This window comes from Berghia stephanieae, chromosome 4 (genome assembly GCF_034508935.2).
Source record: "Berghia stephanieae isolate SIO BIC M18660-M18661 chromosome 4, UCSD_Bste_1.3, whole genome shotgun sequence".
Classification (NCBI taxonomy): Eukaryota; Metazoa; Mollusca; class Gastropoda; order Nudibranchia; family Aeolidiidae; genus Berghia; species Berghia stephanieae.
The window spans coordinates 19805111-19820715 of NC_088363.1; the positions used below are offsets into that span (position 1 = coordinate 19805111).

The following is a 15605-nucleotide window of genomic DNA, read 5'->3' on the forward strand; positions in this document are numbered from 1 at the left end:
TTGAATATAAAGTATTGGGTTTTTTTTTCATTAAAAACTCACTATAACGGACGTTAATAACTTTGTATAAAAAATCCCAAGTAAGCTTCTGCGTGTATTCATTTATTTGTCAACACTTATAATATGCGTCTCTCCATCTTGGCCACGAGTGTTCAAGCCTATAGCCATACAAAAAGATTGACTAAATGAGGGATTTAAGTATACAGTTTTACTAAGCTCATCCGACTATTCTATATCTATTCACTCTAGCAATTGCTGCTGTTGCTATTACAATTCTTCATAGGTTTCTTAAATCGCTAGATTTATCCTCGTTGAAGATACTCAAAGCCTACTATTGTCTACAATAACTTTATTTTAAAACTTTTATTTGCTATTTTGTTATAATGAGCCAACATTTTATACAACTTTATGATTTTTCTCATACTTACAATACTTCATTGCATTGCTGTGTATTCTATCAGGCATGCCATGCAATTTTTAACTACGTGTACCTCCCATTACGTCAAAATGTCATCTGAAAATGTCAGGTTATAAATTCACTTACAGTCATTATTGATGGATACTAGCGCATGGATCGTAAAGTTGCTTGCACGGTTTTCTTCGCCTTGAGAAAAACCTGCACTCTGTGTTTGGTACGACCAAACACAGTATAAAATTTTGAATTCAACATAGGGTCACATTAATTCCCGATAAAACAATGCGAGAAAATAAGCCGCTCTTTGTTGTTGAAGATTGATTGGCCACCGAACCAACGCTAACCAATCAAAAGTTGCTTATTTTGATTTGAGCTTCGTTTTCCTCAAGGGTAATAAACATTAAAGTATAAGTTTCAAAACACTAAGACTAATTCTAGAAATAGAAGAGTTTCTTATGAAAACGTTCAATACTGCGTTAAAGTTGTTGGAAACGATTAGAGGCGCTTCCTCATTTGTATTGTGCGATTTTTCCTGTAAATTCTCTTCTTCATTTTCGTGGCACGGATGATTTTGCTTTCATCCCAATGAAGTGAAAGATATGCATTGTTTCTATTTACATGTTTTCATCGGGTCGTTTTGCTCACCAGACTGCGAAACTATCAATGCGTTTGATTTATTCCCCAGATACGGACGCTTGATTGCCAAAGATTCGACCAATCTGGATTGGATATACGTTATCAAATCGGTAATCAATATTTACCATCGTTCTATTATTGATATTATCGACCATGATCCTACTGACGACAATATCATCACTTGGAGCTGGCAAATTAGCTTAGGCAAAATGATCTCACGCAATTGTGAAATGATCGATTTTTATATATTTTTGGTAAAATTCCATTCCCAGTACATTCCTGGCCCCAATTTTATCACATAATGCTAGAAGGTTATCTTGCTTTTTCAGTTAATGGACTATATAACCATCCGATATACACAAACTCTCCGAGACACTTTCCACACTTGAGAATGAAAGTTTAATGGCTGATGCACAAGCTTGAACACGAGGCTTTAGCCTAAAAGCAAATTCATTTTGTACTACCACGAAATGCGAATCTGTTTATATGACAAGCTATGGTATATTTTCGCCAACTCGCCCGCTACGCTTTAAAAATAAATACTTTGCTCACTTTTACAGAACATCATGAATGTGTTCAAAGTAATGTGCCTCATCGCGTCAAACAGGTATTATGTCGGAATTAAGTGGATTCTAAAAGTAAATCTTATGTTAAACTGATCAGATATGATCAGCTCTGTGCGGTTATTTGTTCATGTGGTATGACACTCGCGTTCGGACAGAAAGGTCCGGGGTGCGAGCCCCGCTCTGAGTGGCGAATAGTTGAGTCCTTGGAAAAGTCTCTTTACTCACATTCTCTCGCTGTACTCAAGCTTAAAATGAGTGCCTGGCTGTTAACAGCGTTGTCTCTGTCGGAAGAAATTGCAATATCGCCTAATAGGTGTCATGTCTCATCCTACATGTTACGTGTTGCTGTTGGCAATGAACCCTTTGTGAATCGCTTTGTGCACGTTTAGTGAATATTGCCCTATATAAAATCTCAAGTATGATATTGATGATCAGCAGATCAAAACTCTGATGTCTACATACAAGCTTTACACGCCATGTTTTATTTAATTTTGGGCGGATCAGACCCCTGGTGCCATTGGAGCCCAAAATTAAATAAAACACTGTGCGCAAAGCTTGTATGTACACTTCAGAGTTTTGATCTACCGATTGTGAAAATCAGGACTTCAGAGGTTTGATCCGCCGACCATCGGTATGAAATGTTGGGTTTGAGCACTTTATGAAACAACAGTTATTCTACTTTCTAAACATATAAACTAAACCTAAGTGTCATATTATTTGTTTAAAACTCTGAACTCAATGTTCAACATCAATATCACTAGGACAATGTGCCGTTTAGAAATAATATAAATAATATATTGACATCCACCAACAAACAGTTTACTAAGAATTAGTCACAGAATTCAATCACTGGATAAACATTAATGCAAGATACAACCATTTGGTAAATTAGTGGAAAACCCGCAATATTGGCGAGGAAATAAAGGCTATTGCGAGCAGACACTCATCTATTTTTATTATACTATTTTAGAAATTAACATAGATCGAGACGAATCTTTTGAGCCATCATCGATCAAAATCGGTCTGGTAATAAAATATCTTGGCGTGTAATGTAATATAATGTAATGGGAAATTTATATAGCGCCATTATCCATTTACAAAGCTCAATTGCGCTCCACAATGGCAATAACAAATAATACGTAAACAAATTAATAAATATACACACACCCACACAAACACACCCACACACACACATACATATATCTGTACATATATATACATATATACACACATATATATCTATATATATACATATAAATATATTATATATATACATACACACACATGAATATATACACGTACACACACTTATATGATATAAGCATACATAAAAAGGTATACCCTTGCATGCACATACTCACACACAAACATACACACATATCATATATCAACGATTCATTTGATAGGTAGATCTAAATAACTCAGTTTTGAGGGATTTTTTTAAAGGCATCAAAGGTCTGACAGTTCCTTGTATAAGTAGTTAATGAGTTCCATACAGCGTGCGCAAATAAATCTGGTAACACATCTTCATGTAAATTTAACTTGATAACAGAATGACCGATGGATATTATTATGCCCTTGCAGTTTTTTAAAATTACCATGTGAATGGGGGGCAACGGGTGATAAAATTACCGTTAATTTAGAAAAGGTTTGCAAGTTACTTGTATATCAATCTGTAAAAAGAACTGTTTTATTCTAAGTTGTAGATTTGCTTGTAATTCTGTGTTCGTTGGCAAAAATTTAACAAGAGCTGTACCAAACAATTTTGCTCCCCAACCCTATCATTTTTAGGATAGATAGTGTATGATGAGAAAAGAAAGTAGTAATGGCCATCCCAAAAATGAATATTATTCTCCCTTAATTTGTCTACTTGATTTGTCCAGCATTGAGCCAGACATCACTTTGGAGTAGCGTAGCTCAACGGTACACTCTTTACTTCGTACATGAAAGGAACCAAATTCGAATACCCTCTATTGTGAGTGGCCTTGAGCAAGTCACTTCGCCCTAGCTCAGTTTGCCAGGGCTGCACTGCATCTCACGCCTGGGTTATTCAAGTCTTCCCTTGGAATAGACCCCAGAGACAAATTTCCCCAATGGGATAAATAAAGGGATTTTGTTCTCGAATTTTAATTTATTCAAAGCGTTTGCAGATCAAATTGTAGAAGATTTATTGTGGCTCTTCCTGAGATCTTTTCAGCAATAGAAGAAAACAACTTTGAGTTTTTTTTATACAACGTAATATTAGTGCTTAGGCCACTGGGACCCCCCCCTCCCCCCCCCCCCTTTGGGAGTTTATGCCACTATGTTTTTCAAATAATAGAACTTATTGGCCATACAAATTCCACTGTTACCGTAAAAATAAGTGTCATTTAAGAGAGTTATGGCCCTTCGAAAAAAGTGAGTTGTGTCCCCTTGCAAAAAAGAGACAACATTTCTTTCAAAGGCTCTGGAGACTACAATATTAATTCAAATATATGCAAATTGGGTATCAAACTGAAGGAAATTGAATATACTATCAAACTATGTGCACAAGCTTTCAATTTGTAAATATTATATAGATTCACAGAAAGTTGAAACAATTTGTCAGTAATCTCATGAAGTGTCATATCTAAACCTATGGGCTATTTCAGTGTTTTACACAAAAATTATTTTTAATATGGCCAAAAACAGCATGTTCATTAAAAATGTAGCACTGAAGAAAGCTATGGCCCAAGCCTCAACAACAACCTTCATATTTCTCCGTCACAGGAAAAACTAAAAGTGTACGCAACCCTTAAATTTTTCTCCACTTTGTGGGATGCCAAATTCATCATAATTTTCATTCTTTTTAAACATGGTATTGATGTCCAGTTGTCACATTTAAAAGTAAGTTGAAGGTGTGGTAAAAACAATAGATATATCATGAAAAAAGACTAATTTGTTCACAACCCAAGTGAAGCATCATTACCGAAGACTTTTGAACAAAATCGCATTGTTATATTATGAAGAATAATTGATACTCAAAAGGGATTCTTGATTCAAGATGCAGTAAGTACATAAAAACAATATCCTTATGTGTTTTGCAAACATGCTTTACTCCTTAACAGTTTGCACTGCTCACCAATTTATTACATATCCTCATCATCAGTAGCAAAATCCTCTTCGTCCTCTGAAGTGTCGTCAAGGAAATCACTGTCAAAGCTATCACTACCATCCTCGGCATATGTATCTTCGTCAGTACTGGTGCAGCTTTCTTCATACACAATTTCCTGCAACTCATCTGGAATGAAAGCATCTTTGAACCACTGTACTTCCAATTCAGTTGCAGAATTTCTCTGCCAACCGTTATCCTCTGGTTTTGGAATGCTAGGATTCTGGCACACTGCATTCCTCCAAATGAGAGTTTGAATGTTGGCTCTTGATATGTGCAGTGACAATACTTGACTACAAGGAGGCATCTGACACAGATCAATTCCACCACTGCATGAGATGGTACCTTTCTTTCCTTTGAAACGCTGGCGAACTATGTCATACCTCACTTTGTTGACACTTGTGCATGAGGTTTTGCCATACAGCTTGCACACAAATTACTCTAACATGAGACAGTCATTACTCGAAACAGCTGCTGATGTTCCAAATCTGGAGAACAGAATTCTAAGATCTTCCTCCTTTTGAAGAAATTTTAGAGCTTTCAGCTTTCCTTGCCCAGCAAAGCAACTTGTTGTGTCACAGCCTGTGAATGCATGGACACCAAGTAATGCATCACACATCTGTTTAGACAAAGTCTTTGCAATCTGAGAGACATTGATTTGTCGCCTGTTGTTGCTACAGCCAGTATCAAAAATCAGGGTCTTTCCAATTGTCTCTGAAAATGAAAGGAGAAGTAAGAAGACATCCGTGTCTGGTGATCTGACAACAATTGTTTCACAGTTTGGTTGGCGGGAAGCATATTGACAGTGCAGTATAATTCGTGTGTCTGCCTCTTCCTGTGATGAGTAGAGATCTAGACAAGGTACAGCTGTGGTAAATTCATCCGTGTCACTGTAAAGTAAGGTGCATCTCTCTTCACAGACAAAGAAGATTTCCCTGTTTCTCAGTTTCTTTGCATATTCGTTACTTTCCCATTCCTTGAGGAGAAACCTGATAAGGGATCTTTTGTTATCAACGCAGCTGAGAAATGATTTCCAACGTCTGGGCACTGTTGTTTCAGATCCTCTTAACAGGTATGCATTATCTTCAGAAGATCATCTCCTCAATCTCTCACAACCTTTGATTGAATCTTCTATGTAAGTATCAGTCACAAAGTGTACACAAGCTGCTTGTGGTAAGGAGGAAAATGTAAGTTTGGCTACTTCACCAAATGTATTTGGGATTGCTGACAGAGTTTGTAACAGTGCATTGCCATCAACAATGTAAACGGTGTTTGTTTGTTTTTTTGCATAATCCTCGAACATTAATGAATTGTCAGGCGTGAGCTTGTGCAACAGAGTTGCTTTGTTGGTCTTCAGAGGTAAACCATCTGATGAAGCCAGCGACCATGGAGTAGGTGTTAGAGGATATTGAAGAACTTTTTGAAGATCAACACTGTGCTCTTGGGACAAAACAAGAAGCTGGCCAAATAAATTTCTTTGTGCCTTGATTTTGACCACGTTCATGTCTTTTTTCACTGTTACCACTTTCCTCAATGATGCAAATGTCTTGGTCTTGTTCCTTTCTAATGGCTTGTGAAATTCTACAGTCTTTTCCTTCAGTCTGTTTTCAACAAAACTTTCAAACAATCTTTTTCCTGTTTTTTTCCACGGCTAGCAGGTCATAAGCAACATCCTCTTGCACTTTCATTCCTGAAGCTAGACTGACCAGACCATCTTCAACTTCAAAGGGATTGATAAATGCTGAAAATGCCTGGAGGATCTTTTGCACTCGCTTTTCACTTTGTCTTTTTTCTGCAAGGCTCAATTCTTTGTGGGCGTCTATATCCATACAGTTGTTGTTGCTGATCATTCTTTGGGTTGCTGATACATATTCTGCTCGATTGTGTCTTGTTACACTCCAACGGTAATAGCTTGGAAGACTCTTGCTGAACCCAACAATACCTCCTTTTGTCTTTGAATGTTTGTTTATTGTTTGTTCAATGGTCATATCAACTGCTATTCTTCCAGCAGGCGTCCTTGATCTGGAGACACTAAATCCATTATCTTGTAACATTTCTTCTGACCCCTGGGTGGGAATGAATCAGGTTGGCTAGTGACACAAAATATACACTGAGATACTTGGCATAATTGTGGTGATTCATGGTAAAAAGCAGTGGGCACAGTTCTTTTAAACAAGATATATGAAGAAGAAAGTTGTTTGTCTTTGTAGCTCGCAGAAACTGGAGGAGAAGCCAAACTCTGTCCATGTATTGGATCCAGTATTGTGCAGTTTTTCCGTACTTTCCTGAGCGGACACTCTCTTTGAAGGTTTAATACTGGGAAAATAACTCAGCATACACAGTTGACTGGAGAATTTTATTAGCTGTATGGCTTGAAATTCCTTCGGTGAATTCCTTTATGTAAGACATGAGGTCTTTACTGAGTTTTGAATCCGTGTCCTGCTCAAATTTTGCAAGCAGAAGTCTCTCTAGAGCCTCCAAAACAGACACATGCACTCGTATAGCCCTGTTGTAGTTCTTTCCACTCATAACCCTATCCATAGAACCATGTGCACATAGCCCTGCTTCAGTCACAATTTCTTCAAAACCAGATCCACTTTGGAGCTTTCCCAGGGCACCAAGATATGACATTATGGTGTGAAAGACACCCAGGTGAATAATGACTGTTTTGTAAAGCTGTGGGTTTTGCCAGACAATATCGTAAGCTTTCTTTGCTACAGCAAGGTCAAATGTTACAAATGTATATGGCTGACCAAGCTCATGTGTTGCCTCCAAAGATAGTTGTAGCACCTTCTGTACTGTAGCTGCTTCAGTTATGGGAGCATTGATGACAGGCATATATTCAACAATTGAAGGCATGTTGGTTTCATTTTCATTTTGGGGGTTTGGAGTTGTTGATGAAAGCCAACCTTTCCAGCCAGGGAAACGTTCTCCGTCTGAATTCAACTTCATCCTACAGAACACCCACAGAAAATTATCTTGGTGCAGCTGTCTTTCTTGATTGTTTTCTACTGTTGTTGTGGAAACAGTCAGAGAAGGTTCTGCTCTTCCAGTTGCAAAGCAAGGCTGAATTTGGATGGGTTTGAAAGTTGCTGACCTTTTCTTTGTTTTTCCAGTCGTGATATTTTGTTGCTCTATTTTTCTTTCCAAGTTTCCTTCTTTTATTTCTTGGATCATGATGCCATGAGTAGAGTGTGTGGTGCCAGACCATCAGTGGTCTCCTCTGTGAGATCGAAATTATCCCAGCAAAAATGGGTGATTTTTGGATGTGCCAATACGGCAGAAGGAAGATTTGTGGAGCATTCAACAACACTGTCGCACATTGCAGTCTCCAGTTCCAAAAGAGTAGAGTGGGATGCGCAATGTCCAAAGCGGTTAAGGATGTTTATAATCTGAAAACTTCCAGTCAAATGCCTCACAGTCATCCCCAGAAGTAAATGTTTAGGCATTTTCCATTGTCCACAAGTGACATTATATCAAACATCTTGGGCCATGGAACGTACAAATCTTTCAGACCTACTACTCATATGTCCTGCACCTTGCTTGGATAGGAGTGTAGTAAAAAATTTGATCAGAGCAGAAGGAAGTTGGTCTTGAGCAGATAGCAAATACTCTGATGTGGGGGGGCCAAGGCATTTGTGAATGATCTTTGAAAGAATCCAGAATCAAATGTCTCAAGGTTACAGCAGCTTCTTGCAGTTTTCTTTCCTCTGATGAGGCACTCTCAAATGCAGCTTCAATTGCACAGCCTTTGGGGACTTCATTATTATAGAGAAAATGGCTATCAAAGATTTAAAAACCCTATATAGCTTTGTAAAATATTTTATGATATGAGGCAAAAAAATGAGAGATGACAAAAAAATTCCACTATTTATTGCATTTGAAGCAATTTTAGGGTGATAAACAATCATTTTATGCACAAAAATGAGTTCACGAAAAATTGCACCCGATGACCTTTCAAGGGCCATAACTCCTGTAAATGATACTTGAAAAAACTGTAACACCCGGATTAATTTGTTCTTGTTTATTCATCCTGAAGGGAAACAAGTACACTGTAATAGATTTTTTTTTCAAATTATAGAGAAAATGGCTATCAAAGATTTAAAAACGCTATATAGCTTTGTAAAATATTTTATGATATGAGGCAAAAAATGAGAAATTACAATAAAATTCCATTATTGATTGTATGTGAAACAATTTTAAGGTGATAAACAACCATTTTATGCACAAAAACGATTTCACAAAAAATTGCACCCAATGACCTTTCAAGGGCCGTAACTCCCGTAAATGACACTTGAAAAAACGGTAACACCCGGATTAATACTCAAGATATATTGCTGTTTCAGAAAAACCATGTGGCGAAAACTCCCCCAGGGGGGGGGGGGAGGGTTTCGCCCACTGGCCCATGCACTATATCTACGAAATGTGTTCAAAGCGCTTTACAAAGTGTCCCCAGGCAAAAAAAAAAAATAATCATTTAACATGAAGATACAGTATGTCGTGTTTTTAAATGTCTTTTTTGTTTTGTTAACGCCCTGGATAAAAAGGCCTTTTATGTAAATTCTACCTAACAGGGCGAAGCCCGGGTGTTCAAGTACCTCCAACCGGGCAATGTCGATATCCAGGCAAGACGGAAAAAGGTTCAAGCTATGATAAACTCACAGTCCACGTTCTACAAAAAGAAGAAAATACTCAACTTTGTAGAGGAAAGAGACTACAGTAAGTCTTATTATTTTCTGCTATTATTGATTTATGCACGACATCTCCTTTCTTCTTCTTCTCCTCTTCTCTTCCTTGGCATCCTCTCCTCCTCTTCACGATCATCATCGTGATGATTACCACCAAAATAGTCATCGTGATCATCATCATCATCATCATTATCATCATAATCATCATCATCATCATCATCATCATCATCATCATCATCATCATCATCATCATCATCATCATCATTCATCATCGTCGTCATCATCCTCATCATCGTCATCATCATCATCATCATCATCATCATCATCATCATCATCATCATCATCAGCATCATCATCATCATCAATACCAACACTACCACCATGACCATAATCATCAACATAATCACCATCTTTATCATCATAATCGTCACCACAACTACCCCATCTACATAATGTTATTTTTTATTTTAAAGACATGAAATACAACGGTTGGTAAAAGTATAAATATTACCGTCATACGGCATCAAACAAAAAAAAAAAAAAAGAAAAAATAAAACCTAATAAACTCTACCCCAGTCTAGACCGTCTAGAGTTTAAATATACATCTGCGTTGAGGCCACACAATTTTGACGCATCGCAAAGGCAGATAGAATCACTCCTTTTCATTAAAAAAAAATGTGGATGTGCATGTCCAAAAGAAGAGAAAAAAGAATTATGAGACTTCCCTGATGGACATGTAGAGCACCTTTATTTAAATATCTCAATCGACCCCGTCAGGTTCCCTAGTTTTATGATCTTTCATAATCAAGCTTTTCTTTTCAATACATTTCTGAGGTTTGATTACCTTTAACCACAATACCAAGAGGACACTGTAGGTGGACTCGTGCTGGCTTGAGATACATTAGAATTTTGCTGATACACATTACCCGTAGATCATGATTTATGGGCGTGGGATATTGCATGATGAATTCATTCTGGGTCTCTAAAGTTATGGGATTTGATGACAAAAGTCAGATAAATGTTTTGTCAAATCAATAGTTTAAAGACACTGGTTTGAAATCCAATTATTTTCAATGCACTTTATCTCACTTGCAAAATTTTATTTTGGCATATTTTTTCCCCAAATTATTCGCTGGTAAGTTATATATTTTTTAAAAGACAAAGCTTAATGAGTGTAGTATATATAGTTAAACTTATCGTTTATGCGAGTGTATGAAAAGAAACACATGAAGAATTGATGGTTCCTCTTGACCTCTTGTTGCTATGCCAAGTAATTGACACGGATGCCTTTTGAACTATTATCTTATACTATGAGCCTTTAATTCTTCAATCAACATACAATGTATACACTTTTGAAAACTACGTCAGTTATTGTATATCTTATTAAAACTAGTCGAATAAAAATTTAAGTTGTTTTATTTTTTACTCGAACTTTTAAAATAAAGTATATTTTCGCCCCGAAATCAACCTCTGACCGTGGCCTGAAGACCCATATCCACCTTAAGTACTTGTCAATCACCGGAGTAAACCACACAGGTCCTGAGCATCACTTACAATTTTAACACAGATGCTTGAAAAATGAATCGTGTCGTCAGGTTTTCCGATGCAATTCCTTTATTAGTGTGTCAAATGATTGTGAGAAATGCCCACTAGCTGGGCCTGACCTATTTGTATGTTTGACATATGCTAAGGGTAGATACCTCAGGGCCTTTTCATTACAGGAAATAAATAGTCAATGGGACGAAATGGGGTAAATGGCAGGAAATTTTCTGAGTGGTTAACGCTTAGTAACGGGTGTACCATCAATTCGAAGGTTTTGTAAATGTATAGTTATATAGTATTGTGCTATGGGAATCACCTGAGAGAACCAGAAGCAGAAGCAGGCAGAATAAAACTTACATTGCCTGTCTGCTAGATGACACAGGAATGGACAACACCCGGGAGCTACGTACGCTTATGGAGGACAGGGCAGAATGGCGAAGACTTGTGGCTCATGTTGGGCGCCCCTAGGGGCGGCCTAAGTAAGTAAGTATGGTATTGATTTATTTTTAAAAATTCAACATAACCTTAGAAACTTTAGATTCATTGCATTGGTAGACATTGCTAATCTTAATCGATTTCTTGCTTATCTCCTTGCAGTCAGGTCTTCATATTCACCCAGGAAGTATCATCCCTCAACCCGTCCAATCATGTCAGCCCCAGCCGGCCAATCACGTGACCCTTATCTCATGCCAGCCACTTCCCGTCGTGACGTAGCTACATGTATCCCAGGCAAACGTCAAAATCGAAACAGTGTCAGCAGTAGTTTGCGCCGGTCATCGACCAATTCAAAGCGATCCAATAGTCAAGACAGAGAGCTTACAAGGCAAAAATCGTCCAATACGAGCGGCGCTAGTGATAAGAGCTCGGGATGTGAAAATGGTGACAGTGTAAAACTCCCTTCTTTGATTTTACCGGACGACTCGAATGCAGAAGATGGAGATGACCAAAATAACAACAACTATGATGAAAACAAAGAATCTCGAGATCAGGAAGGCAAAAATAACAACCCAGTCGTCAGTGAAACCATTGAAGATTTGAAAGCATCAAATAACAGCAGTACAGATGGACTCAAAAAGTCAGGGTTAAAAAAAGATGAAAAACGAGCAGGCCAAAACGATTCTTCTAGTCAAAATAAACCATCGGTAAGTATACTGCAATATGTTGCATGTTATATTATATTAAACCGGGATTTTTTCAGTTTAAATGTTGGAGAAGATGACAAATTTTCTCATTAAAAAATATTATATCCCTTTTCAAAATCGAATTTGTTATCTTTGTTTTGCATTTTTTCGGAATTTAGAGACAACCTGCATTAAATCAGTCACTATCATGATATTAGTCGGAAAAAATATTATGAGAAATATAGAAACTTCCAAGAAATTACGTATATGCTTTGTACACGCAAAAATGAGAAGATCTGTAGATCTCATCAACTTTTAGTCAATTAAATAGTTGTCAAAAAATGTCGGGATCTTGTAATAATGATTATATGATTGAAAAAAAATATAAAATACAAAATTCAAAACGCGCTTATTCGTGTTGAAATCGCCGCCATCAAAGTGGAACTAAATGTACCGTGGATTGAGGTGACTAAGGCCAGTTGAGGTGACTAAGGCCTACACTCGTCTTAAGCTCACTGGATAATGTATACAAGTTACTACTTTTAACTTTCCCTCAACAAATGGTATTAATTATTTTTTAGATTATTATTTTCCTTTCAGTCATTTTAACCACACCCAATATTTCTTGACTTGTGTCAAAAAATGAGATGCAATAGAAAGTCGGCTATCAACATCACAAGTATACGGAACTTGTATATCATCACTTTTATCTATTCCAACAGCTTTTCCCAGCGAGAGGAGGCCGAGCCAGGTCCGGCAGTTTCCTCCGCACTCCATTGCCAGGCACCACCAGATCCTCCTTATCAAACAAGGGCACACAACCTCAAACTATCCAGGTTGGAAATCACACGTTGCCCGCTTTTGTTCAGGTGGAAACACTTCATCCGGGCCAAGTCTTTGTAAGTCCAATAATCCTAAATAGAATTAATCAGTTAACGGCTCAACTTAACTATACCATTCATCTTAAATTGTGGCTATAAAAACACTTTTTCTATTTATTTAATAGTTTTTTTCTTTTTTTTTATTTCTTTTTTTTTTGGCCAAAAAAGATCTGGTTTTTTAGTAATGTATTTATGTTTTCATGCTTTTTGTTTGTTTGTTTGTTTGTTTGTTTGTTTGTATTGAAGAAGGGTTTTGAGCCCGAAACGTTCCGTGTTTGGTATATTGTTCTTTTTTTAAAAAACCTGTTATATTCACTTCTGTTTATTATACTTCTTAGTCTACAGCTTCTAGCAGCTTATGATCACTTTGCATAGCTTGTCAGATAGAAACGTTCTTGTCTTTTCCAGGGATTGAGAGCTTGCTTGGATCCAGAGGAAAGAGGACCAATGGTCAGCTTGGTAAGCACAATTAAATAAATTACAAAAGGGGTGTCCTGTGAATCATGAAAACGTCAATTAACCAGTTAACTGTCGTACTCAGGAAAAACACGTATTTAAAATTTTGGCCAGAAAGCTCGTCCTTCAAATATTATCGATCGATTTAAATGACTCTCCTCTTGGCAAAAACTCTCAAACATGGGACTTTGCGAGGTCCAAGCGTTGAGAGTTTTTGCGAAGATGAGGATCATTTAAATCGATCGGTATTTGGAAGACGAGTTTTAAATGCGTGGCTTTCCAAACTACGCCATTTAAAATGGTTAATGGTTCAAACGATTCAAAACATTCCGCTAAATCCGTTCCATATTTATTTGTATAACTTTCTGAACCCCTTTTAAATGAAGCATCATCAAATTATAAAATACTTCCTTCAGCCAGTCGCGGCACGTCGTGTAAAAGGGAGCCCGTTATTAGACAGGTCCTGGACCTATGTTTGACAGTCACCCAATGTGACTCTTGCCAGAATGAAACCTGAGCTGCATCCTTCCCAGCTCAGATAGATTTCTCTTCGATGTTCTCTTGAAATAGCTTTCCACCATTCCATCAAAGACAAAGAATGTATTCTGATATTTATTCCTTCTTTATATTTCAGGTCAGTGGAGAGTGCGAAGTTCTCCAAATCAACAAAAAATTCTTCATGAAACATTGTGATGATGCCATTTATAGCCTGATACGACTAAAGGTCAGTTGTATGTTTGGAAAGATGAAAAAATATGTTAATACACGTTGTTTTGGGGGTTTTATTTCTCTTTAGCCCTTAGTCCTTACAAGCCATGAAGCACACGAGGTCGAAATTTATTCCAGTTACCTGTCATTTTCAAAACATAACATCTCCTATAAGACACACATGCATCTCCCTTTCCAGTGCTAAAATTCAGTTTAAAGTCTATTGCATTCATCCTTGCTTCCATTTGAAATGCTGTAAACACACACACACACACACACACACACACACACATAAACAAACACACACATACATAAACACATTTTTGTCAATAGAAATCTGCAAATTCATCTTAATATGAAAAGTATGGCTTGCGACTATTGACTGGCCAGCCTTGCCGAGCGCAATTTTAATTCAGATTTTAACCCTTTAAGGCAATGCAGAATTAAAGAACGCTTGCTACCCTTTTTAACAATACGCCAATATCAGTGCAAGGAATCTTAATTAGATCAAACTTCTCAAATACTGCCTGAAAAAAAAAGTTATGGCTCAAGTAATCCCATCTGTTATTTTTTCCGACCACCTTGATAATAGATGATTTTGTAGAAGTCAGAGAATTTGTCTCACCTTATGTTTTAACCGTTCTATCATCTATTATTTTTGTGCTGGTGCTGAATCATGAAATGACCTATAAATGTCGCAAACGCCATAAAAAGTCTACAAACAAATAAGTATTCATGTCTTGTTCCTCCTGACTATCCAGGCTAAGCCATGGCCCAGCCAAGAGGATTTGATCGACAGGTTGGATGTCAACATGCAGTGGGAGGAATACAAGCAAAAGACGATGGTAGAATTCCTACAACAGCATAGAAGGCTGGAGAGATGATCCAAGTCAAAAAAATGATTATCTCGTAATTTCAAATTTTGAGATTATATATTATAAGAGAGAGAGAGAGAGAGAGAGAGAGAGAGAGAGAGAGAGAGAGAGAGAGAGAAGGGGGGGGGAGATGGGGGAAAGAGATGGTGAGAGTGTGTTTATGTTACATTCAGATGATAGAAGAGAGATGGACGCAGGCAGGATTTACAAGATTAAGAAGAGTGAAAGAGATGGAGAGAGAGAAAGAAAAAAAGAAAGAAAGAGAGAGAGAGAGAGAGAGATAGAGAGAGAGAGAGAGAGAGAGAGAGAGAGCTGCATATTTGTGTATTTGTGTATGTGTAACGCGCACATCAAATCACTACACTTTATTGTGCATACCGATATTGTAAAAATACAGCTGCATCTGTGATAATTATTTAAGATGTCTATTTCAGTCAACTTTTCTTTAATATTTATTTCACCATCCACATCTTCACATTTTTACTTTTTACGACTTAAACCAACAGTTTTTTAATGCTCTTTTTTGTTTTATTATTATTATTATTATTATTATTTTATTATTATTATATTTATTATTATTATTATTA

General features: G+C 37.1%; 1 protein-coding gene across 4 annotated transcripts in view; it reads left to right on the forward strand.

Moving 5' to 3' along the window:
• Nucleotides 1-15088, forward strand: part of LOC144970184 (uncharacterized) — a 65759-nt gene extending 50671 nt beyond the window's left edge. For all 4 annotated transcript variants that reach the window (XM_078909561.1, XM_078909565.1, XM_078909562.1 and 1 more), the window contains 7 exons: nt 1101-1161; nt 9322-9466; nt 11575-12119; nt 12821-12997; nt 13388-13438; nt 14070-14159; nt 14905-15088. In XM_078909561.1, the coding sequence (XP_078765687.1) occupies nt 1101-1161; nt 9322-9466; nt 11575-12119; nt 12821-12997; nt 13388-13438; nt 14070-14159; nt 14905-15027 (1192 nt within the window). In that variant the 3' untranslated portion in view covers nt 15028-15088. The remainder of the gene's footprint in view (nt 1-1100; nt 1162-9321; nt 9467-11574; nt 12120-12820; nt 12998-13387; nt 13439-14069; nt 14160-14904) is intronic.
• The last annotated feature ends 517 nt before the right edge of the window (nt 15089-15605 follow it).